Consider the following 27,341-nt stretch of genomic DNA (forward strand, 5'->3'; position numbering starts at 1 on the left):
GATACACCAAATCCGACTCGGTTATTGATAGAGTGAATAGATCTGCCATTTCTTGAGATTTCTCTTCTGATTCAAAATCGTGGAATCCTCTCATTGAAATCATGACAATATCTAAATGGTTTAATGAAACTAGAGATGAATCAGAGGTAAAATGTCTCCAAAGGCAGAGGAGCATGGTTATATTCTGGATTTGACCCTATAAACGTATCCTATCGACTTTACCAGTTAAAAATCTAGCTCAATATTGATAAATATATTAAAACTGTAAAACTACTATAGACTTGATATATCAAGAGAAAGATCAGTTCAAAAAATAAAAAGAAATTATCAAACTTCACAACCATAGAGCAACATAGTGTTATAATCTTTTACCTTGCTCATTAACAATGGATACCGCGATCGCAGTTCAGCCATATGCGACTCACCCCCATATATTTCCCCAGCAGCAATGTATATTGGAGTACTTGAAGGATATCCTAGAGCAGTAAGAAAAATCCCAACTTCTTTTGGAGTTAAGGGGCAAAGTCCTTTTAACCTCTCTTCAATGGGATCAATGTGCTTCCTCTTCCAATATGCAGTGTGCTCTCTACAAGTTTCACACAAGATTATAATCTTCAAACAACACGAATCATAGAAAGACATGAGATTTATATAATGTCATACAAGCATTATGAGGAATCCATACCTGATAATCCTTAACTCTTCCGCTTCGGCTGTAGATAAATCATGTGTGCAACCACTGAATGCAAGCATATCCTTCTCATAGCGTAAATGTAACGCGATATAAGGACCAAATGATCTCATCCTCTCCACCAAAATCTACAAATAAGCCGAAAAATATTTTAAAGAAATGGACAGAGCAACATAAAAGTCAACTGGAGTTTAGGATCTACTTATATACCTTCCCCATTTGTTCAATTCGAGGAGAGAAACGAAGAGCTTCAAAACAAGTTCGGCAACGAAGCTTCTGAATATCCGAAGGTAGTTTGTTATTTGCCAACCGAGAATCAGTTTTGGAAGCTCGAATAACCTAATGAGTTTGTCAATAACAGGTTGATTGCACAATTTGTTAGGAACTAAGGTAAGTAAAATATTTACATGAAACTGTGAGTAGTAAGTATCAATAGATTTAAACCAAAACATACTTTGTAAAAATCCCACATGGAAGCAATCTCATTCTCATAGTAATCCATTCCAGACCAGCTTTTGAATTGGATCACCATTTTGGTGGCATGAACTAGATTTTTAGGTAGCTTCTTAATGATTTTTACATCATTAGCTAAAGAATTAATGAACCACTCTTCATCAAAGATATCAGAGAAATTGCTGCAAAACAAAAAGGGGACTATAAAATCTAATTATAACCAGAATCCAAAAAATAGAGAGAACTTTTAACTCAAACATAACAGAAGTTAATCAGCTACCTATTGTCCTGCCAAAATGATTTCTTGTCAAGTTCCGGAATTACAAGAGTGGCGTTTATGATGCGAGCTACAACTACCATATCACATATCTGCAGCGAAAGAAACAAACTTTTACCACTAAAATTTAAAAACTAGTCCAAAATCAATGTATATAGACTTTATCTACAATCAAATATCAAATATTTGTATATGAGAGCTGACTCAAGAGATAGAAATCAGACCCCGGTACGCATTTGGTTGAGACCTCCATTTGTATGAACTAAAAGGTAACCTCGCGATTCGGGATAAGCTGGATGAACATTCAACCTGTCAAGGAGTTACCAAAGGAAATTATACTTGAAAAGTTGCAACAGAAGTTTAGAATTCTTACTTCTATAATTAGGAGTAGGCTTAGTGCAGGGCAGAAAGCCATGATTTGGTGGAGGTTTCCACAGTTTCTCATAATCTGAATCCCATCTTGAATCATTCAACTGTAAAAAAAAGAGTCAGAACACTGAAGTTGAAAATTTTGGTTGCCATGATTTATAATATTCACCAAGATACACGACACCTCAAAATAGCTGAGACTCACAGCCTCAAAAAAACTCAAATTTAAAAGGTTGAATGAGTGAAAATTAACCAACTTTAATTTGTTTCTAACAGTGCATTCTAATTCTTGTTATTAATTTGATCACATTCTCAGCATCCAAAGAAATCATAATAAATCAGCTAGAAAGGTTAGTAATGACAAAAACCTTGGAAGCAGCAAATGTAGCCTTGGATAAATACGGCGGCGCTTGCTCTCTCGTCCATCTTTGCGGATCACGAAACTGTCAAATTTTTTGAAATTGATAAAAAAAAAAAACGGACGAAATAAACTAAAAATAATATTTTGATCGCTAAGGATCAAACCAAATACTATACAAAACTAGCAAAATAATAAATTCCCTTGAAAATCCCACATAAACCAAATATAGACAAAATAATGGCAATCTTCAAGTCAAGAACACACAGAAAAATTGAAAACCTTTCAATAATAATAATAATAATAAATAATAACTGCAAGGTATGCTCATCCTAGCAAATAAATTAAAAAACAAAATATAACATACAGCAGAGAAGAATTACGGTTAGAGAAAATGATGGGAATTGCGAGAAAAAATCTAAACAGAGGAATAAAAGAAGGAGAAGAAAACGAAACAAACCGCGGGAAACTTGTCAGTGAAGTAGTTACGATGAGAGTCAGAGGAAGACGAAGAAGAAGAAGATGGAACTTGAACATGGACGAATAAGAGAGTGGTAACCGCTAAGAAGGATCCGGTGGCAATTAGTAACCTCCTCAGGATGGCAAATGGAACCGCCACGCGCCTCGGCAGTTGCATCACCGTTAGTGGCGGTTGTGCAGAGTTTGCGGCTTTTCTGTGTTCATTTGAACGGCCATCGCTACAATAACACATTATTGCTTTTGTTGAAATTGATGCACTCGATTCTCAGCAATTTGAACAGAGAAAAACGAGAGAGACAACCTGGGATTCTCTCTCGGGGGTTTTTGCTATTGCTAATGCATGCTCTGCACTCAAACGCCACGCACCAAGGTATAAAATAAGGTTTACTTTTTTTTTTTTATTTCTCTTTTAAAAAATATTTTGACGTTTTTACAAGTTTAAATTTTGATACATTATGAAAATATAATCAATCTGGCATATCTATTTTTTCAAAAACACTAACAGCAGCAGTTATTTTCGTTAGATATACATATACCAATGCATAATTGGATCTATATGTAAATCTTTTCTTATGTCAAAATTATTTTTAAAAAAAATAAAAATAAATAAATGTGGTGCACTTTCCGTTCTATTTGGTCATCGTGGCATTCATTGCACAAGTAGGGCAAATTATAGACCAAAATATATAAATTATATTATTTATTATGAATTTAAGGGTGATTATAGCAGCTTCAAAAACCCAATTTCTTTTGTTTTTTTTTTAAATCTAGATAATTAGATACAAAATAGAACTAGCTACATTAGTCCTGTTTAGTTATAACATGTATTTAAGTGAGAATTGAACTCATGATTCTTTCTACATGCTTAGCTTATTGTGCTAGCAATCGACTGATTGAGTCACTTCATATTGTTATTGATACGTATACATATTGTTTTTTTTTTTCAACAAAAGGAGCTCGACACACTGAAGTAGAGCATGTTAGAATAAAGAGCACAACCAAACAGATCAACACTACACCAAAAACGACTTAGTCTTAATTTCTTCAACACCTGTCCCTGAATTTTGGAATATTCTGCTATTTCATTCTAACTAAATGTTCTAAATAACCACAAAGAAGTCTATCAGTCACTTTTTTTGCTCAGACTTAAAATCTGGTACTCCAATCCAACTCTCAAAAAACTCTTTAACAGTCCCCGGCATGGTCCAAATTTTATCAGCACATGTCAACCAAGCGCATCACACCTGTCACGTAAACTCACAGCAAAAAAACAAATGATGCACAAATTCTATATCCTTTTTACACAAAACACAGATATTATTATTATGATTAATAATCTCGAGTCTACTCAATCTCTCTTTCGTGTTGACACTGCCTACTAAAACGAACCATGCAAAAAGTTCAACTCTTGGAGGAACCAAGCCTCTCCATATGATACTAGTGAAGCTGTAACTTGTGATGTTCTCCACGAGACTCTCTTTCTGCAACACTTGCACAAATGAGTTAGTGAAAAAAAATACTTTTTTGTCAAATTTCCATACAACTATATCCTCTCTACCAACCGATAATTTTACAATCCGTAACCGATCATGAAGTTGGTTGAGCAACTCTAACTCCCATTGGAATAGTTCTCTCCTCCATTCAAAGTTTCATACCCACTCTAATCCATCCCAGAATCCACAGCCCCCTATTACAGATCCTTGTTGGTTTGAAACAGAGAAAAGTCTTGGAAAACTATCTTTCAAAGAGCCACTTTGTAATCAACCATCCTCCTAAAAATGAATACGTCTGCCATTTTCCACCTCCATAGACAAAACACTAATCATCATATCTCTCACCTGTTGCTCCTTAATATTAAGCTGAAAAATATTTTTTCATAGGCCCCCTCTTAACGGTAAATGTTGTTTTGACAACATTAAAATTGGGTTCAAATGATTACCAGAACATACAACCTTCTTCCACAACGGGTAGTCCTCCTTTGAGAAGCACTACCACCACTTGAACAGAAGCGATGCATTTCTGAATAATGCAACCCCCACCCCCAAACGTACACATATTGTTATATACGTACACATATTCTTTTTACACCTTTTTTTTACTAGTAGTTTGTCTAATCGAAAATGATTCAAACTATATATTATGTTCCTATAAGATAGTTTAGTTGTTCATGATGAGCTATCCTTAAATTTTTTTTTTGAAATAAAAAGCTCTACATAATAAGATAGAGCAAGTGAGAACAAAGAATAAACAACAACAAAATTATAATCGGTAGATATTTTTGATATTGTCATCAATAACCATAAGACTCAACATCTTACCATTCTTGGTAGCTGTTCACCATTCAATTGATGATATTTTCTACACCCAAGTGCTTGTTCTTGAAAATTCTATCATTTCTTTCAAGTCAAATATTCTAAATAACAGCAAAAAAACTAAGCAACCACCGTTTGCGTTCTTTTTTCCCTCGAGAAGCTTTAATCCAACTCTCAAAGTGCTGCTTAATATTACCTGGGACCGTCCACAGTTTATCTGACGCAAACAACCAAGCACACCACACATGTCAAGAATACTCACAACTAATAAACAAGTAAAATATGTGTTCTACCTCTTTTTTACACAGTACACAAAGAATATCTTCCTGACCAATAACACCTAGTCGACACAATATTTCTTTAGTGTTTACTCTTTCTACCAATACAAACCAAGCAAATAATTCAACTCTTGGAGGAACATTGCCTCTTCATATAGTGCTAGTGAAACTATAACTGGTGATATCCTACGGGAGTATTTTTGCCTGCATAACCTACACAAAAGAGTTAGTAGAATAAACGTTTTTTTTTTTTTTTTTTTTTATCAAACTTCTATATGACATGATCCTTTCTCTTAGTAGTTAGCTTGACCAACTGTAAGGTTTTATGGAGTTGATTAAGTAACCCTATCTTCCATTGGAATAACTCCCTGATCCATTGAAAATTTCAAATCCATTCTAACCCATCCCAAAAACCACAATTTCTTATAACAGAACCTTGTTGGTTTGAAGCCGAAAAAAGTCTAAAAAAAGTATTTTTTTTAAAGCATTATTTTGTAATCAAATGTCCTCCCAGAACCGAATCCTCCTTCCATCTCCTATCTCCCAGAGCTACTTTTTTTTTACGAATTGTGTTTTTGTGTGTATAGTTGAATTTTTTTGTTGGTTTATACTTTATAGATACATCATTAAATAAAATAATTAGTGATGTATTTTAAATTTTTCTTTTTCATTCCAAAACAAGAATTAGACTCTCACACTTGATTAAGAAAAGATGAGTTCTTTAGCTCTTTAGCTCAATCACATCTGAGATTAAGTGGATAATCTTTTTATATCAAATAAAGTGAAATATTTCTCGTATATGTCTTTTTATAAAAGTTTTTAATTAGGGGAGTCTAAAATCGAATTAAACCAAACTAAACCGATAAATCAAATTGAAAAAAACATAGCAAAACTTTGAAATTTACTAATTTTAACGGTTCAGTTATAGGTTTTCATATCATAAAATAAAATCAAACCAAATTAAATGAATTGAAGAGTACTTAAAAGTATTTTTTTATTTTGTGTTTATGTTGGAGTTAAAAAAATTATAAATATACTTATATATTGAATTGAAATAGAAAAAGAGAGTTTCTAGAAATTATAATCAACAATGTAAGAATGAAAAATGGTATTTCTATTCGAGTGGGAACTCACTCTAAAAATATTTGCAAAATTTACTCTAACTAACTACAAAATGATTCAATCTCTTCTTTTTATTCCTTCACGTAACTAACTTGGTAGAATTGTTATCCCATGTGACGCCTTTCATTCTATTATGTAGTCTTTCATCCAATTGAGTTCTTTGCGATGCCTTCTATTGGGCTCCATTCTTGATTGCTCAATTGCTGGTTCAGTTATTGCAGCATCCCTCTCAGCTAATGGGCCTTGCTCACTTGGATTTGAGACATTCTCAACTCTGTCAATTATCCCCTCGTCCACTGACCTTGTCCTTAAGGTCAGTGTCAGAAAACAACTTTTGAAGCTCTTCCATGTCCATCCAAATGATCTCCTCACGTGGAACTCCTTTCCATTTTACCAGAACTTGTGTGCAAGGTCCTGATGAAGAGGAGATGCAACACTTTCCCAGAATTGCTAGTGACTTTGATTGAAGTGAAGAGGGAAGATCAGCGAACGAAACAGACACCGAAGGTGGATTTTCCCTGTACAGCTTCAAGACAGACACATGAAAACACCAGGTGCAAGGCGCACGATGGTAGTAATTCCAGCTGGTAAGAAACATTTCTCACCCTCTGTAATATTTTAAATGGTCCATAGAAACATTTGAGAAGCTTGTTGTAGTGAGCCCCTGTGAGAGAGCATTGGCAATAAGGCTTAATCTTCAGTAATATCCAATTTTCCACCTTAAATTCCATCTTCCTCCTATGAAAGTCTGCTTGTTTCTTCTTTTTCTCTTGGGCTTGCTGGAGTGAATAGCGCAACTCGTGGTCCAGGGCCTCTTTGATTTGCAGCATGTCATCCACATTGAAAACAACTGGGTAAGGACGGGTTTGGGTACCCACGGGTTCGGGTACTCCTGCCAACCCTAACCTTAATCCCTTTAGCACAAACAATGTGGCCAAGGTACTCAACTTGCCACTATCCAAATAGGCACCTGGACCTCTTGGCAAATATGTGGTGTTGTGCTAAAGTCTCAAGAGTTATCTTTAAATGTCATAAATGCTCCTCCTAAGTCCTACTATACACCAAAATGTCATCGAAGAACATAGCTATCAATTTTCGTAGGTAGAGATGAAATACCTTATTCATAGTGGCTTGAAAGGTGGACGGTGCATTAGTACGTCCAATCGGCATCACCACAAACTTGTAGTAACCTTAGTGAGTTTGGAAGGTTGTCATCGGAATCACTTCCTCTTGCATTCAGATCTGGTGATAACCTGAGCGTAAATTAATCTTAGAAAAGAATTATGCCCTGAATAACTCATCCAAGATTTTCTCAATAGTGGGAATAGGAAATTTGTCTTTAACCGTGATAGCATTAAGCACTCGGTAGTCAACACAAAATCTCTAACTACCATCTTTCTTCTTCGCTAGTAGAACAATACTAGAAAAGGCAATTTGACTTTCTCGTATTATTTCCACTTCTAGCATTTCTACCACTAACCATTCCATCTCTTCCTTCTGAAAATGTGAGTACTTGTAGGGTCTAACGTTCACTGGTTGGGAGCCCGGCAAAAGATGAATATAGTGGTTAATCTCTCTGACCGGCGACAAGGAAGTTGGTTCCTCAAACACAGCCTCATGGTGCTGCAGAATATGCTGCAATTCAGTAGGCGCGGCGGCTATCCCCTTTTCCTCCTCTTCTTTGATCACCTTTGAGGTGATATAATGTAGTCACCACTTCCGACAAGACCATTTTTTGTGGCATCTTGTTGCTAATAGCCTCAAAATGCAACAAATGCTCCCCCTGCAATTTCACTGAAATTCTATTCACCACAAACTCCATAGTAAGTAGCCCATAATGCGTAGTCACGTATCCCAAGCACATCAACTACTGGACTCCCAATACAATATCAGCACCCTGCAACTCTAGCACGAAAGTGCTGACTGAAAACTGGTATCACTGCATCATCAGTGGAATGTCCTCACAGTATGCCTTGCACCCAATGACGTCACCATTCCCCCACCAAAACTTGTAAGGGAGTGGTTTTTTGTATAAAAAATCCCAGCTTCTCGGCTATGCTGGCTTTCACGAAATTGTGGGAGCTTCCCCCATCAATGAGAATCATAACTGGTTTCCTATGATAGGTTCCTTTCAACCGAAAGGTTGTGGGTTGGTATTGCTCCACCATCGCGTTGAAATTAATCTCAGGTTGAATTGGAGTAATAATAATCGGGCTATCAGAGTCAGGGGTAGCGACAATCTCCGGTTCTGGTTCCCGCAGTATTTCCAACATTTCTTCCTCCCCAATGAACAAATAGCATGAAGTCTTGCATCTATACCCCGATGCCCATTTCTCTTCACAGTAATAACATAATCCCTTCTCTCTTTTTAATTTAATTTCTGATGCTATAAGTTTCTTGAATGGTGCATTAGATGTGGTGTTAGAATGGGTTGGTGTTTGATGGACTTGTGCATTGATGATAGGTACAATTGTTAGGCTTAGTTTAGGATGTGTATTTTTGTTATCTTGAAATGGTAATGATAAGTTGTGGTGTTGCTGGTTTTGTGGTGTAACAGGATTCCGTTTGTGATTTGGTTTTGAAGCTGTAGATTTATGTTCATGCAATTTAGCCAAGGAAACGGCTGTCACGTAGGAGGTAGGCTTGGCTAATAAAAGCTCACATTTGAGATATTTTTGTAGACCCACTATGAACAGAGAAATCAATCACTCTTCACTTAATCCAGTGACTTGAGTTGAAAAGTCTTCAAAATGACTTTGATATTTTGCCACTGTACTAGTTTGCTTCAACTCCTTAAAAGCTACCTCAGGATCGTAAAATTGGTTCTGCTTGAACCGAGTTACGAGGGCTTTCAGGAATGACTCCCAAGTATGATTGATTTTATTATTGATCACCTAACAGTACCATGAATAAGCCAAGCCAATGAGGTGAAAAGAGAGCATATGTACCCGCATTTCAATCGGCATCGTGTATCATTCAAAGTATTCCTTCGCCTTGAACACCCATTCCTCCACACGCTCTCCGTCAAACAAGGGTAATTCAACCTTCAAAGCTTTGATGTGAGTATGAAGGTCTTGATCCCCATTGAGGTCGAGATCCAAGGGGTAGATTCTGCTTCCAAGTCAAGATCCGCTTTCTTCATTTTCAGAGCTTCCTTCAACAGTCTTTGGATCTTACGTAAGGAATTCTCAACCCCATCCATACGTGAATTCGTCCTACTAAGTTGGCTTGTGACTTCAACATGTTTCTGCTGTAATGCCGCAATCTCAGCTTGACGATTGAGCTCATTGGATATGGCCACCCCTCTTAACGAAAGCACCAAATGTTGGAGTCAAAAAATTATGACTGTACTGATATATTGAATTGAAATAGAAGAAGAGAGATTTTAGAAATTACAATCAACAATGCAGGAATGAAAAATGACATTCCTATTCGAGTAAGAACTCGGTCCGAAGATACTTTGCAAAATTCATTCTAACTAACTACAAAATTATTCAATCCCTTCTTTTTATTTCTTCACGTAACTAACTTGGTAGAATTGATATCCTCTATGATGTCTTTCATCCTACTATGTAGTTCTTCATCTAATTGGGTTGTTTGCGATTCTTTCTATTAGGCTCAATTTCTGATTGCTCAATTGCTTATTGCAGCATCTCTTTTCGCTAATGGGTCTTATTTATTTGAATTAAGATATCTTCAATACTATCAGTCTACCTTTATAATCTCATCATAAATCACATTATACTCTTTAACCTACTGATACGGCCGTTACAAATTCGATGTCATAACTCGGACTTATGCATCATAACTCAACACTTTACGCTATAACTCGGCATTATACGCTACATCCTAGAATAAAAACGACCGACCAGACATTATCACTTATTAAAACCTAATAACTACTCTTCAATTCAGATGATCAACGGTAATGTAACCGACCTTTTATGCTCAACCTATAAAGGTATGATATCTTATCCTTAACAGACACACTGAATTCTTAGTACTAACTTAAGTATCGGAGTGCCTTTTGCAGATACACTCCCCCTTTGTTCATACTCTCCGTGACGTGATATCTCTCTGGACGAAGAGTTCGGATCATCCCAATTTATAGCTCGATGTTGAAGGCTAAAACTCGGCGTCGACTCCTCTAGTCGAGGTCACGTCCAAGTTACTCTCACAAGAACACTTACCATATATAATTCTTTCACTCTTAATTTTTTTTTGGAAATTATCACTTTTTTTTTTATTTGTTGTGTTTAAAATGTGAATTTGTCTTGTTGAAGTTTGAATTATCTTACAAATCATATTATATGATTGCAGTTTATGAAATTTAAATTTTTACCTTTTATATGTTTGAATTTTGTTGTATATTGTTGACTGAAAATAACATTAAACAAATTTTTAATATACCAAATATAATTAAGATAGCTTCGTTTTATTTATTAGTTTAAAAACTGAACCAAATTAATTCAATTGAATTCGATTCAGTTGACCTCAGATAAAAAAATAAAATCAAACCAAACTAATATAATTATATTCGTTAGAATTAAACTGGATGGCTTTTTTAAATCATAATCTAACCAATCCACATCACGGACATCCCTGCAGTTACACCTGACCATATGAATAACACGCAACACAACGAGTTAAGTAAATTGACTAAATTCACACGATGACAATTGTTGCTTATTAAAGATGTATTACTAAAATTATTGATGAACTTATAGTTATCGAAATCAGTCACTAGGTTATTCTTCAAATATTTCGTTCACAAAAAAGACAAATATTCAAGTATTCATTTATGTTTTTATAAATTGAACTAAATAGACTAAGTAGTAAGTAATAAGAAAAATTTCACTCATGAAAACATAAAACACTTTATTTACATTAATTTTTTAACTTAAGAAAGAGATAAGTATTCTGTTTCTGTAATATTTGTTAAATATTATTTTATTAGTACTCGACAAAGGGGAAAGGTCCACCAAATCCCAGCGATGATCCAATCCCTTGTCATTATTTTGAGCCAAATCGTTAGAATGAAGTAAGATTTGATTTGATAGATGTTGTTTTAGGATTAAAATGATAAATAAATTTTTGATGATTTATCTTTTAGATTAATTTATCTCTAAAAAAAATATTAATAAAGTTTTGTAGGATAGCAGATATAAATATATTATTTTTAAATTAGTCTCTATGATTAAGGTGAAAAGTTTTAATTTAACTTATTTATGTTTGTTATCCTAGAGGACTTTATTAGTATTTTTTTAAGGACTAATATAAATTCTAAGGGTTTATTTGTTGCTTTACTTTTTCTTGAGAAATGTTTATATTTTTTTTTGGGCAAAATATATTTTTTATCTATAAAGTTTGTTAAAAAATTTTAAAGGATAAAGTATATTTTTTGTCCTTGAAGTTTAGCAAAAGTTTTAAAAATTTTCCTAAGTTTTATTTTGTTTCAATTTTGTCTCAAAAGTTTTCGATTTGTATCAAATATATCGTCGACAGCTAAATTTTCAAAAAATTTAAGACTAATTTAACAATAATGCATGAAAATTATACTTGATTTGCTTGTATTGAGGGTTGTTCTTATGAAATTGTTGTTGAATTGGTCTTAAATTTTTTAAAAAGTTAGCCGTCAGGGGTATATTTGATGTAAATCGAAAACTTTTGGGACAAAATTGAAACAAAATAAAACTTAGAGGTATTTTTGAAACTTTTGTCAAATTTTAGGGACAAAAAATATACTTTACCCTTTTTTAAAATGTCCCTAAATTTTATTTTGTTTTAATTTTGTCCAAAATATTTTTGATTTGCATCAAATATATCCCGATGACTAATTTTTCAAAAATTTAAGACCAATTCAACAATAATTTTATAAAAATAATTTTCAACATAAACAAAACAGACATAGTTATCGTACATTATTGTTGCACAAATATATGGAGACTGGGAAGAGTCTTATGCCGAATTGCCACGTTGGATGCTAGGCGTGGAGTTGACGATGCCCGGGACAGTTACTGTGTTGCAGACGTCTCCTGTTATAGTTGGGGACCAGATTGATGACTCAACAGTGTACTTTCACCGTCTGTTCTGGACATTTCCACCTTGCGTTGAGGCCTTCCAACATTGCAAGCCGCTTGTGAGTATTGATGGTACCCACTTGTACGGCAAATATGGAGGCACCTTACTGCTGGCGATTGCACAGGATGGGAACTCAAACATCCTCCCCATAGCATTCGCCCTTGTGGAGGGAGAAAATGCCGAGTCATGGGCATTTTTCTTGTCCAACTTGAGAAGGCACGTGACTCCACAGGAGGGTATCCTTGTTATCTCGGATAGGCACAACGGTATCAAGTCTGCACTAGAGGATCCCGTGAATGGTTGGCTGCCCCCACGTGCTTATCGGGCGTACTGTATCCGCCATGTGGCAGCAAATTTCAGCCTTTCTTTCAAAGGTAAAGATGCGAGAAGAATGCTGGTTAATGCTGCGTACGCAAAAACTGAGGCGGAGTTCTATTACTGGTTCGACATCATGCGTACAGAGAATCCGGCAATGTGTGATTGGGCGAACCGGATGGAGTATGAGAAGTGGACGCAACACCAGGATAGCGGTAGACGGTTCGGGCACATGACAACAAACATCAGTGAATGTGTGAACTCCGTCTTGAAGGGAACTCGCAACCTCCCGGTCACGTCGTTGGTTAAGTCCACATACGGAAGGCTTGCTGAGCTATTCGTTATCCGGGGACAAACAGCAGAGGCCCAAGATGTCTGCTATATCTCTGAAGAACTCTGACTGACTCACAGGATCATCAATGTCCATGCCGACGGCCGCCGTAGTAAAGTCGGCGAACATCTGAGAAGAACCCCCCACCTCGTACGTACCCTGATCCATCCCTGTGCCCACACCACCAATGTCCTCACCAACAACATTCTGACCACTGTGATACTCTCCAGATGGTGCTCTACCACGGGCACGTCCACCACCATCCCGCTGACCATGTCGTCTGGCCCTACGTCTCGGAACTCGATGATCAATATCACCTCCCTGACCACCAACACCCTGCCCCTCATCTAACTGGTCGGCCAGCCATCGCCACTCTCGATCCGTAGTACGTGTGCCGATACGCCTACGCCTGTCCACGCGGCGGTTGTCCGGTCTGTCGACAACCTGCACCATAGGAGGTGCCTGCGATGACCCTCTATGACGAGCCTCCTCAGTCAACACAATAGGCCTGGGATCCTGAAATGCAACCTCTGGGGATAGAAATCGGTGCGCCACACGACACCACCAGTCCAGGTACTCAGCTGATGGCCCAGGATCAGCAACTCGGTCAACGGGTAAAACTGAGGCATGCCGAGCCTGCCAATACTCATGCCACTCCCGATAATATGAGGGGAAAAACCTATCTCCACCCCTGCCGTCCTTCGCATGAAGCCAGTCTATGTTAAGCGGCAAACGAGGGAGATGCTGAACCCCGCCGAACTGAGGCATAACCCTATCCACCTGGTGCCACTCAATCGCAGCAAAATAAATGAGACTGGTAACTGCCGTCCATAGCCTGCGGTGCTGGTCTAGTAGTATCTTAAAAAATTCTATTATAACTGTTAAAATATTAATTTAACATTTACCATTAATGATAAGAACATTAAACAAAAAATAATAATAAAAAGCCGGTTTAACCAACCTCTTGGTCGATAAATCCAGCCACATGCGCAACGCGGTTTAACTGGTACATCCGGTCTTCTTCTTCCATCGGTTCTCCACTAAACCGGTTCAACTTCTCAAACCAGCAACTTAACAAAAAAAAATTTTTTTTCCCCTCTCACCCACCAACCTTCCCCTCACTCACAAAACTCACAAATGATCCGCCCTCACCAGCCACGGCTTTGCTATTTATACAACTCACTCATAAACCGTGGCTGCCTCTAGGGGTTTATGTTCGAAAGCATTTACTCATAAACCGTGGCTGCCTACCACGGTTTATGCTTCACATTCTCTTCACGTAAACCGTGGCTGCCTACCATGGTTTACATACAAAATGGTTTGATCATAAAACCTCCCTACCTCCCACGGTTTATGTGCATTTGGAATCCGTGGTTGGTTAAAAGCTAAAAATTTTATAAAATCTAAAGGAGCAAAATTATATTACATGAAAAGTTTTTATTTCCTATAGCAGCCATTAATGGATCAAAATTGAGTTCTCAATGGAGGTGTTTGGTCATTTATTGCCAACATCGACAGAAGCTAGGAAACAATGTTTCAAGTTCAGCAACAGAAAGAAATTATAGTAGGTAGTAGAACGATAATACAATTCTGGCATAGCACATGGGTTAAAGAAAGTAAACTAAAGAATATGTTTTCGAAACTTTATACTTTATCCACACAAAAAAAAAAAAAGTGCACTATTAGTGATTGTGGGATGTGAGATGGGTTTGAGTAGAAATGGAGCCTGAATTGGAAATGAGATCTGAGTGTGGAAAGAGGAGAGTCTAGAGGAGATGTTGTCCATTTTGAGGAGAGTTGGAATTTGTACTAATAAGAAGAACGAAATAATGGTATTAATATAATTTAAGATTCTAGGGCTGGCCCTAAATTCTTCAATTTAATTTTAGTCCACACCCATAAAATTACAAAAATATATCTTACAAAGTCCTGACCCTAATGAAGTTCCAAAAAAATAATTAAAATAGGGCTAGTCCTAAAAGCCCTAAAAGTCCCAAACATGTCTTTGTCTTCTACTCTTCTCTTCTCGATGCCGCCGTGCAAAGCAGAACTCGCTTCTCGCTTCTCAGATTGAACATCATTGTTCTGTAGCTCGTTCTCGTCGTTCTGTAAATTTCTTCTTCTTCTTCTTCTTCTTCTTCTTCTTCTTCTTCTTCTTCTTCTTCTTCTTCTTCTTCTTCTTCTTATCTGCAATTTCAGTTTTCTACTCTTCTATCGCTTTTTGTTTTCATTTTGCAAAGAAAAAAAGCATTCATTTTGGTGAATCAGTGCCATTTCCACATGTATTCCATCAATTTTCTTACGCTAACGTTGTCTTCTTCATTCCAACTTTTAGCTTCTGAGTTTCTCTCTTTTTAGCTTCTTCTTCTGGGTATCTCAAGAATCTTTGAGCAACCCTATTGGCTGCATGTTCCACTTTAATGGCTCAACCCCAACACTTGTTCATGCAGTGTTCTGACCTTCTAGATAATCCATTAGAAAGTCATCACTGATCATGCCTAGTACCAAGAGCATGCTTACTAAACTTATTGTTTCCATCTTCGTTCCTTTTGTCCAGAGTTAGATTATAATTATGTTGTAAACTTGTAATAGGATGTGGCTACGTATGTATATAGTTTATTTATTTATATTATATCATGGTTGTCTTTTGATATATCTCAAGTTTCAATGGTGACCTTTGGCTCTGAATTGAAGTTTGATTTTTCAAAATAACCATTGGGGCTATCGAAGTCATGATTTAGTTAAGTATGTTTCATCGTTTGGGTGATATAGTTCAGTTTAGGGTAGCATCTTGTACCCGATATTTTAAGCTATCTTTGTCAATATAATAGGAAATTAGAATAAACCGATTTAGTAAAAATTTGATTGTTTGAAAAATTTGATTTGGAATATTGTTTTATTTTTTGACTTTGTAAATAGAGTTTCTTTTGTGGACCTAGTCAATGGAGTTTTGATTGTTTAAATATGATAGAGATTATTGAAATAGAGATTGAAAAAGTAACAAAAAAAAGAGGATTATCCATGGGCTAGCCCTATGATGTTTGGCACATGAGGGCTTTTGGCCCTGCAAGGTTTTTTGAAAATTTGGCCCTATTGAGTATAGGGCATTTTGTTCTTTTGGCCCTATAAAGTAGGGCCAAAGCCCTATAAGGCCAAGCATATTGACACTAATACATATTGGTAAGATAGAAAAGATCTTTTAAATCATATCAAGTAAGATAGAGGAGATCTTTTAAATCATATCAATTTTCCAGTTTTTCCTTTCATTTTTCTCCTTCTACTCTCACACTCTTTATGATATAACTCACCAACTTCCCCCTTCTTCTTCCTCCCTTCTACTCTCGCACTCTTCATGATATAACTCACCAACTTCTCCCTTCTTCTTCCTCCATATGCTCTCTTAAGTCTATATACCCTTCTATACTTTTTCCTTCCTCTATTTTCTTAAAACATGTCGGAATACTTGGATAAACCTCTCTACGGGAGAGTGACTGTGTACAATCGAAATCAACAAGGGGTAATAATACCCTATGACAACAGGGACCATTTTTCCTTTTTCGGAGAGTATCAACTTGATAATCGTATTCTTGAGATTTTCACAGAAGTTCAGTATAACCTTACCAAAGATAATTCGGACGGGACACGTGCCATAAATATTTATGTACTTGACGATAATGGACTACCATTTCCCGCAGTACCTAAAGATGGATCACAAAACTTACAATGTGAAAAGTGCGGTGCTACGGGCCATGTCAAAGAAGACTGTGTTGTTGATCCCAGTCAAAAATGGACAGTGACAACTGGAAGATCAAAGAAAAGCTCTGTCAATGCACACAAGAAAGGACACAAGCGTAGATACCTTTGTTGGAAGATGACGGTGGTGTTATCTTTGGTTCTTTGTTGTAGTAGTTGTTTTAGTTAGTGCTTTCACTTGACTGCTTTTGTAGGACCAAATATTTTTTAGACTGATGTGAAAAATGGGAGGCAGAGAGAACAACAATAAGGGTTTGATCAACAGTAAGGCTATCGAAGTCTTGATTTAGTTAAGTATGTTTCATCGTTTGGGTGATATAGTTCAGTTTAGGGTAGCATCTTGTACCCGATATTTTAAGGCATCTTTGTCAATATAATAGGAAATTAGAATAAACCGGTTTAGTAAAAATTTGATTGTTTGAAAAATTTGATTTGGAATATCATTTTAGTTTTTGAAGAATAAACCACATTAGTAAAAGTTTGAATGTTTAGAAAATTTGATTTGGAATTTTGTTTTATTTTTTGCCTTTGTAAACAGAGTTTATTTTGTCGACCTGGTCAATAGAATTTTGATTGTTTAAATATGATAGAGATTGTTGAAATAGATATTGAAAAAGCAACAAAAAAAAAGGATTATCCATGAGCTAGCCCTATGATGTTTGGCCCATTAGGGCTTTTGGACCTGCAAGATTTTTTGAAAATTTGGTCCTATTGAGCATAGGGCCTTTTGTTCTTTTGGCCCTATAAAGTAGGGCCAAAGCCCTATAGGACTCGGCATATTGACGCTAATACATGTTGGTAAGATAGAGAAGATCTTTTAAATCATAACATTTTCCCGGTTTCCCCTTTAATCTTTCTCGTTCTACTCTCACACTCTTTAAGATATAACTCACCAACTTTTCCCTTCCTTTTCTCCCTTCTACTCTCGCACTCTTTATGATATAACTCCCCAACTTCTCCCTTTTTCTTCCTCCCTATGCTCTCTTAAGTCTATATACCCTTCTATACTTTTTCCTTCCTCTATTTTCTTAAAATATGTCGGAATACTTGGATAAACCTCTCTACGAGAGAGTGACTGTGTACGATCGGAATCTACAAGGGGTAATAATACCCTATAACAACAGGGACCAACTTCCCTTTTTCGGAGAGGATCAACTTGATAATCATATTCTTGAGGTTTCTATAGAAGTTCAGTACAACCTTGCCAAAGATCATTCGGGCGGGACACGTGTCATAAATATTTATGTACTTGACGATAATGTACTGCCATTTTCCGCGGTACCTAAAGATGGATCACAAAACATACAATTTGAAAAGTGCAGTGCTACCGGCCATGTCAAAGAGAACTGTGTTGTTGATCCCAGTCAAAAATGGACTGTGGCAACTGGCATATTAAAGAAAAGCTCTGTCAATGCACACAAGAAAGGACACGGCCGTAGATAGCTTTGTTGGAAGAAGAGGGTGGTGTAAACTTTGGTTCTTTGATTTAGTAGCTGTTCTAGTTAGTGCTTTTACTTGAATACTTCTGTAGGACCAAATATTTTTTAGACTGATGTGGAAAATGGGATGCAGAGAGAACAACAGTAAGGGTTTGATCAACAGTAAGGCTATCGACGTCTTGATTTAGTTAAGTATGTTTCATCGTTTGGGTGATATAGTTCAGTTTAGGGTAGCATCTTGTACCCGATATTTTAAGCCATCTTTGTCAATATAATAGGAAATTAGAATAAATCGGTTTAGTAAAAATTTGATTGTTTGAAAAATTTGATTTAGAATGTCATTTTAGTTTTCGAAGAATAAACCAGTTTAGTAAAAAATTGAATGTTTAGAAAATTTGTTTGGAATATTGTTTTATTTTTTTACTTTGTAAATAGAGTTTATTTTGTGGACCTTGTCAATGGAGTTTTGATTGTTTAACTATGATAGATATTGTTGAAATAGAGATTGAAAAAGCAACAAAAAAAGAGGATTATCCATGGACTTGCCCTATGATGTTTGGCCCACGAGGGCTTTTGGCCCTGCAAGGTTTTTTGAAAATTTGGCCCTATTGAATATAGGGCCTTTTGTTCTTTTGGCCCTATAAAGTAGGGCCAAAGCCCTATAGGGCCAAGCATATTGACACTAATACATATTGGTAAGATAGAGGAGATCTTTTAAATCATATCAATTTTCCGGTTTCCCCTTTCAACTTTCTCCTTCTACTCTCACACTCTTTATGATATAACTCACCAACTTCCCCTTTCTTCTTCCTCCCTTGTACTCTCGCACTCTTTATGATATAACTCACCAACTTCCCCTTTCTTCTTCCTCCCTCTGCTCTCCTAAGTCTATATACCCTCCTATACTTTTCCCTTCCTCTATTTTCTTAAAACATGTCGGAATACTTGGATAAACCTCTCTACAGGAGAGTGACTGTGTACGATCAGAATCAACAAGGGGTAATAATACCCTATGACAACAAGGACCATCTTCCCTTTTTCAGAGAGGATCAACTTGATAATCGTATTCTTGCGGTTTTCACAGAAGTTCATTACAACCTTGCCAAAGATAATTCGGGCAGGACAAGTGCCATAAATATTTATGTACTTGACGATAATGGACTGCCATTTTCCGCGGTACCTAAAGATGGATCACAAAACTTACAATGTGAAAAGTGCGGTGCTACTGGCCATGTCAAAGAGGACTGTGTTGTTGATCCCAGTAAAAAATAGACAATGGCAACTGGCAGATCAAAGAAAAGCTCTATCAACACACACAAGAAAGGACACTGGTATAGATAGCTTTGTTGGAAGAAGACGGTGGTGTTATCTTTGGTTCTTTGTTTTAGTTGTTGTTCTAGTTAGTGCTTTCACTTGATTGCTTCTGTAGGACCAAATATTTTTTAGACTGATTTGGAAAATGGGAGGCAGAGAGAACAACAGTAAGGATTTGATCAACAGTAAGGCTGTCGAAGTCTTGATTTAGTTAGGTATGTTTCATCGTTTGGGTGATATAGTTCGGTTTAGGGTAGCATCTTGTACCCAAGATTTTAAGCCATCTTTGTCAATATAATAGGAAATTAGAATAAACCAGTTTAGTACAAATTTGATTGTTTGGAAAATTTGATTTGGAATATCATTTTAGTTTCTGTAGAATAAACCAGTTTAGTAAAAGTTTCAATGTTTAGAAAATTTGATTTTGAATATTGTTTTATTTTTTTACTTTGTAAATAGAGTTTATTTTGTGGATCTTTTCAATGGAGTTTTGATTGTTTAAATAGGATAGAGATTGTTGAAATAGAGATTGAAAAAGCAACAAAAAAGATGATTATCCATGAGCTAGCCCTACGATGTTTGTCTCATGAGGGCTTTTGGCCCAGCAAGGTTTTTTTAAAATTTGGTCCTATTGAGTATAGGGCCATTTGTTCTTTTGGCCCTATAAAGTAGGGACAAAGCCCTATAGGGCCAAGCATATTGACATTAATACATATTGGTAAGATAGAGAATATCTTTTAAATCATATCAATTTTCCGGTTTCCCCTTTCATCTTTCTCCTTCTACTCTCGCACTCTTTATGATATAACTCACTAACTTCCCCCTTCTTCTTCCTTCCTCTGCTCTCTTAAGTTTATATACCTTTCTATATTTTTTCCTTCCTCTATTTTCTTAAAACATACCGGAATACTTGGATAAACCTCTCTACGAGAGAGTGACTGTGTACGATCGGAATCAACAAGGGGTAATAATACCCTATGACAACAGGGACCATCTTCCCTTTTTTCGGAGAGGATCAACTTGATAATCATATTCGTGAGGTTTCCACAGAAGTTCAGAACAAGCTTGCCAAAGATAATTCGGGCGGGACACGTGCCATAAATATTTATGTACTTGACGATAATGGAATGCCATTTCCCGCGGTACCTAAAGATGGATCACAAAACTTACAATGTGAAAAGTGCGGTGCTACCGGCCATGTCAAAGAGGTCTGTGTTATTGATTCCAGTCAAAAATGGACAGTGGCAACTGGCAGATCAAAGAAAAGCTCTGTCAACGCACACAAGAAAGGACACGGGTGTAGATAGCTTTGTTGGAAGAAGAGAGTGATGTTATCTTTGGTTCTTTGATTTAGTAGTTGTTCTAGTTAGTGCTTTCACCTGACTGCTTCTTTAGGACCAAATATTTTTTAGACTGATGTGGAAAATGGGATGCAGAGAGAACAGCAGTAAGAGTTTGATCAACAGTAAGGCTGTCGAAGTCTTAATTTGGTTAAGTATGTTTCATCGTTTGGGTGATATAGTTCAGTTTAGGGTAGCATCTTGTACCCGATATTTTAAGTCATCTTTGTCAATATAATAGAAAATTAGAATAATCCGGTTTAGTAAAAATTTGATTGTTTAGAAAATTTGATTTGGAATATCGTTTTAGTTTTCGAAGAATAAACCAGTTTAGTAAAAATTTGAATGTTTAGAAAATTTGATTTGGAATATTGTTTTATTTTTTGACTTTGTAAATAGAGTTTATTTTGTGGACCTTGTCAATGAAGTTTTGATTGTTTAAATATGATAGAGATTGAAAAAACAACAAAAAAAAGGGAATTATCCTTGGGCTTGCCTTATGATGTTTCGCCCATGAGGACTTTTGGTCCCGCAAGGTTTTTTGAAAATTTGGCCCTATTGAGTATAGGGCCTTTTGTTCTTTTGGCCCTATAAAGTAGGGCCAAAGCCCTATAGGGCCAAGCATATTGACACTAATACATATTGTTAAGATAGAGGAGATCTTTTAAATCATATCAATTTTTCGGTTTTCCCTTTCATTTTTCTCCTTCTACTCTCACACTCTTTATGATATAACTCACTAACTTTCCCCTTCTTTTTTCTCCCTTCTACTCTCGCACTCTTTGTGATATAACTCTCCAACTTCCCCCTTCTTCTTCCTTCCTCTACTCTTTTAAATCTATATACCCTTCTATACTTTCCCCTTCCTCTATTTTCTTAAAACATGTCGGAATACTTGGATAAACCTCTCTACGGGGGAGTGACTGTGTACGATCGGAATCTACAAGGGGTAATAATACCCTATGACAACATGGACCATCTTCCCTTTCCCGGAGAGGATCAACTTGATAATCGTATTTTTGAGATTTCCACGGAAGTTCAGTACAACTTTGTCAAAGATAATTCGGGCGGGACACGTGCCATAAATATTTATGTACTTGACGATAATGTACTGTCATTTCCCGCGGTACCTAAAGATGGATCACAAAATTTACAATTTGAAAAGTGCAGTGCTACCGGCCATGTCAAAGAGGACTGTGTTGTTGATCCTAGTCAAAAATGGACTGTGGCAACTGGCAGATCAAAGAAAAGCTCTATCAATGCACACAAGAAAGGACACGGGCATAGATAGCTTTGTTGGAAGAAGAGGGTGGTGTTAACTTTGGTTCTTTGATTTAGTAGATGTTCTAGTTAGTGCTTTCACTTGACTACTTCTGTAGGACCAAATATTTTTTAGACTGATGTTGAAAATGGGATGCAGAGAGAACAATAGTAAGGGTTTGATCAACAGTAAGGCTATCAAAGTCTTGATTTAGTTAAGTATGTTTGATCGTTTGGGTGATATAGTTCAGTTTAGGGTAGCATCTTGTACCCGATATTTTAAGCCATCTTTGTCAATATAATAGGAAATTAGAATAAACCGGTTTAGTAAAAATTTGATTGTTTGAAAAATTTGATTTGGAATATCATTTTAGTTTTTGAAGAATAAACCGGTTTAGTAAAAATTTGAATCTTTAGAAAATTTGATTTAGAATATTGTTTTATTTTTTGACTTTGTAAATAGAGTTTATTTTGTGGACCTTGTCAATGGAGTTTTGATTGTTTAAATATGATAGAGATTGTTGAAATAGAGATTGAAAAAGCAACAAAAAAAAAGAGGATTATCCATGGGCTTGCCCTACGATGTTTGGCCCACGAGGGCTTTTGGCCCTGCAAGATTTTTTGAAAATTTGGTCCTATTGAGTATAGGGCCTTTTGTTCTTTTGGCCCTATAAAGTAGGGCCAAAGCCCTATAGGGCCAAGCATATTGACACTAATACATATTGGTAAGATAGAGGAAATCTTTTAAATCATATCAATTTTCTTGTTTCCCCTTTCAACTTTCTCCTACTACTCTCACACTCTTTATGATATAACTCACCAACTTCCCCCTTCTTCTTCCTCCCTTCTACTCTCGCACTCTTTATGATATAACTCCCCAACTTTTCCCTTCTTCTTCCTCCCTCTGCTCTCTTAAGTCTATATACCCTTCTATACTTTTTCCTTCCTCTGTTTTCTTAAAACATGTCGGAATACATGGATAAAACTCTCTACGGGAGAGTGACTGTGTACGATCAGAATCAACAAGGGGTAATAATACCCTATGACAACAGGGGCCATCTTCCCTTTTTCGGATAGGATCAACTTGATAATCGTATTCTTGCGGTTTCCACAGAAGTTCATTACAACCTTGCCAAAGATAATTCGGGCGGGACACGTGCCATAAATATTTATGTACTTGACGATAATGGACTACCATTTCCCGCGGTACCTAAAGATGGATCACAAAACTTACAATGTGAAAAGTGCGTTGCTACCGGCCATGTCAAAGAGGACTGTGTTGTTGATCCTAGTAAAAAATAGACAATGGCAACTAGCATATCAAAGAAAAGCTCTATCAATGCACAGAAGAAAGGACACTGGCGTAGATAGCTTTGTTGGAAGAAGACGGTGGGGTTATCTTTGGTTCTTTGTTGTAGTAGTTGTTCTAGTTAGTGCTTTCACTTGATTGCTTCTGTAGGACCAAATATTTTTTAGACTGATGTGGAAAATGGGAGGCAGAGAGAACAACAGTAAGGATTTGATCAACAGTAAGGCTATCGAAGTCTTGATTTAGTTAGGTATGTTTTATCGTTTGGGTGATATAGTTCAGTTTAGGGTAGCATCTTGTACCCGATATTTTAAGCCATCTTTGTCAATATAATAGGAAATTAGAAAAACCATTTTAGTAAAAATTTGATGGTTTAGAAACTTTGATTTGGAATATCATTTTAGTTTTTGAAGAATAAACCAATTTAGTAAAAGTGTCAATGTTTAGAAAATTTGATTTTGAATATTGTTTTATTTTTTGACTTTGTAAATAGAGTTTATTTTGTGGACCTTGTCAATGGAGTTTTGATTGTTTAAATAGGATAAAGATTGTTGAAATAGAGATTAATAAAGCAAAAAAAAAAAAGAGGATTATCCATGAGCTAGCCCTACGATGTTTGGCCCATGAGGGCTTTTGGCCCTTCAAGGTTTTTTGAAAATTTGGCCCTATTCAGTATAGGGTCATTTGTTCTTTTGGCCCTATAAAGTAGGGACAAAGCCCTATAGGGCCAAGCATATTGACACTAATACATATTGGTAAGATAGAGGAGATCTTTTAAATCATATCAATTTCCCAGTTTCCCCTTTCATCTTTCTCCTTTTATTACTCTTGCACTCTTTATGATATAACTCACTAACTTCCCCCTTCTTCTTCCTTCCTCTACTCTCTTAAGTCTATATACCTTTTTATACTTTCTCCTTCCTCTATTTTCTTAAAACATACCGGAATAGTTGGATAAACCTCTCTACGAGAGAGTGACTGTGTACGATCGGAATCAACATGGGGTAATAATACCCTATGACAACAGGGACCATCTTTCCTTTTCCGGAGAGGATCAACTTGATAATCATATTCTTGAGGTTTCCACAGAAGTTCAGTACAACCTTGCCAAAGATATTTTGGGCGGGACACGTGCCATAAATATTTATGTACTTGACGATAATGTACTGCCATTTTTCGCGGTACCTAAAGATGGATCACAAAACTTATAATTTGAAAAGTGCGGTGCTACCGGCCATGTCAAAGAGGACTGTGTTGTTGATCCCAGTCAAAAATAGACTGTGGCAACTGGCAGATCAAAGAAAAGCTCTGTCAATGCACACAAGAAAGGACACGGGCATAGATAGCTTTTTGGAAGAAGATGGTGGTGTTATCTTTGGTTCTTTGATTTAGTAGTTGTTCTAGTTAGTGCTTTCACTTGACTGCTTCTTTAGGAACAAATATTTTTTAGACTGATGTGAAAAATGGGATGCAGAGAGAACAACAGTAAGGGTTTGATCAACAGTAAGGCTGTCGAAGTCTTAATTTGGTTAAGTATGTTTCATCGTTTGGGTGATATAGTTCAGTTTAGGGTAGCATCTTGTACCCGATATTTTAAGCCATCTTTGTCAATATAATAGGAAATTAGAATAAACCAGTTTAGTAAAAATTTTGATTGTTTGAAAAATTTGATTTGGAATATCGTTTTAGTTTTCGAAGAATAAACAAGTTTAGTAAAAATTTGAATGTTTAGAAAATTTGATTTGGAATATTGTTTTATTTTTTGACTTTGTAAATAGAGTTTATTTTATGGACCTTGTCAATGGAGTTTTGATTGTTTAAATATGATAGAGATTGTTGAAATAGAGATTGAAAAAACAACAAAAAAAGAGGATTATCCATGGGCTTGCTCTACGATGTTTGGCCCACGAGGGCTTTTGGCCCTGCAAGGTTTTTTAAAATTTGGCCCTATTGAGTATAGGGCCTTTTGTTCTTTTGGCCATATAAAGTAGGGCCAAAGCCCTATAGGGCCAAGCATATTGACACTAATACATATTGGTAAGATAGAGGAGATCTTTTAAATCATATCAATTTTCCGGTTTCCCCTTTCAACTTTCTCCTTCTACTCTGACACTCTTTATGATATAACTCACCAACTTCCCCCTTCTTCTTCCTTCCTTCTACTCTCGCACTCTTTATGATATAACTCCCCAACTTTCTCCTTCTTCTTCCTCCCTCTGCTCTCTTAAGTCTATATACTATTCTATACTTTCCCATTCCTCTATTTTCTTAAAACATCTTGGAATACTTGGATAAACCCCTCAACGGGAGAGTGACTGTGTACGATCAGAATCAACAAGGGGTAATAATACCCTATGACAACAGGGACCATCTTCCCTTTTTCGGAGAGGATCAACTTGATAATCGTATTCTTGCGGTTTCCACAGAAGTTCATTACAACCTTGCCAAAGATAATTCGGGCAGGACACGTGCCATAAATATTTATGTACTTGACGATAATAGAGTGCCATTTCCCGCGGTACCTAAAGATGGATCACAAAACTTACAATGTGAAAAGTGCGGTGCTACCGGCCATGTCAAAGAGGATTGTGTTGTTGATCCCAGTAAAAAATAGACAATGACAACTGGCAGATCAAAGAAAAGCTCTATCAATGCACACAAGAAAGGACACTGGTATAGATAGCTGTTGGAAGAAGACGATGGTGTTATCTTTGGTTCTTTGTTGTAGTAGTTGTTCTAGTTAGTGCTTTCACTTGATTGCTTCTGTAAGACCAAATATTTTTTAGACTGATGTAAAAAATGGGAGGCAGAGAGAACAACAGTAAGGGTTTGATCAACAGTAAGGCTATCGAAGTCTTGATTTAGTTAGGTATATTTCATCGTTTGGGTGATATAGTTCAGTTTAGGGTAGCATCTTGCACCCAATATTTTAAGCCATCTTTGTCAATATAATAGGAAATTAGAATAAACCAGTTTAGTAAAAATTTGATTGTTTGGAAAATTTGATTTGGAATATCATTTTAGTTTTTGAAGAATAAACCAATTTAGTAAAAGTGACAATGTTTAGAAAATTTGATTTTGAATATTGTTTTATTTTTTGACTTTGTAAATAAAGTTTATTTTGTGGACCTTGTCAATGGAGTTTTGATTGTTTAAATAGGATAGAGATTGTGGAAATAGAGATTGAAAAAATAATAAAAAATAGGATTATCCATGAGCTAGCCCTACGATGTTTGGCCCATGAAAGCTTTTGGCCCTGAAAGGTTTTTTGAAAATTTGGCCCTATTCAGTATAGGATCAATTGTTCTTTTGGCCCTATAAAGTAGGGACAAAGCCCTATAGGGCCAAGCATATTGACACTAATACATATTGGTAAGATAGAGGAGATCTTTTAAATCATATCAATTTCCCGGTTTCTCCTTTCATCTTTCTCCTTCTACTCTCGCACTCTTTATGATATAACTCACCAACTTCCCCCTTCTTCTTCCTTCCTCTGCTCTCTTAAGTCTATATAACTTTCTATACTTTCTCCTTCCTCTATTTTCTTAAAACATGTCAGAATACTTGGATAAACCTCTCTACGGAAGAGTGACTGTGTACGATCGGAATCAACAAGGGGTAATAATACCCTATGACAACAGGGACCATCTTCCCTTTTTCGGTGAGGATCAACTTGATAATCGTATTCTTGCAGTTTCCACAGAAGTTCATTACAACCTTGCCAAAGATAATTCGGGCGGGACACGTGCCATAAATATTTATGTACTTGCCGATAATGGACTGCCATTTCCCGCGGTACCTAAAGATGGATCACAAAACTTACAATGTGAAAAGTGCGGTGCTACCGGCCATGTCAAAG

General features: G+C 36.3%; 1 protein-coding gene and 1 long non-coding RNA gene across 2 annotated transcripts in view; one reads left to right on the forward strand and one right to left on the reverse strand.

Annotated features, from left to right (window-relative positions):
* LOC107608450 (uncharacterized protein At1g04910-like) overlaps window positions 1-3,004 on the reverse strand; it is a 4,453-nt gene extending 1,449 nt beyond the window's left edge. Inside the window, exons 1-9 of the mRNA XM_016310240.2 lie at window positions 2,609-3,004; window positions 2,159-2,233; window positions 1,795-1,894; window positions 1,646-1,713; window positions 1,425-1,513; window positions 1,146-1,326; window positions 902-1,030; window positions 686-819; window positions 373-586 (exon numbers count right to left, since the gene is read on the reverse strand). Of these exons, the coding sequence (XP_016165726.1) occupies window positions 373-586; window positions 686-819; window positions 902-1,030; window positions 1,146-1,326; window positions 1,425-1,513; window positions 1,646-1,713; window positions 1,795-1,894; window positions 2,159-2,233; window positions 2,609-2,860 (1,242 nt within the window). The 5' untranslated portion in view covers window positions 2,861-3,004. The remainder of the gene's footprint in view (window positions 1-372; window positions 587-685; window positions 820-901; window positions 1,031-1,145; window positions 1,327-1,424; window positions 1,514-1,645; window positions 1,714-1,794; window positions 1,895-2,158; window positions 2,234-2,608) is intronic.
* LOC110264415 lies at window positions 6,344-10,545 on the forward strand. Its single transcript, XR_002350573.1, has 3 exons — window positions 6,344-6,927; window positions 7,860-8,682; window positions 8,898-10,545. It is a non-coding gene; the product is annotated as an uncharacterized LOC110264415 (long non-coding RNA).

This window comes from Arachis ipaensis, chromosome B07 (genome assembly GCF_000816755.2).
Source record: "Arachis ipaensis cultivar K30076 chromosome B07, Araip1.1, whole genome shotgun sequence".
Taxonomy (NCBI): domain Eukaryota; kingdom Viridiplantae; phylum Streptophyta; class Magnoliopsida; order Fabales; family Fabaceae; genus Arachis; species Arachis ipaensis.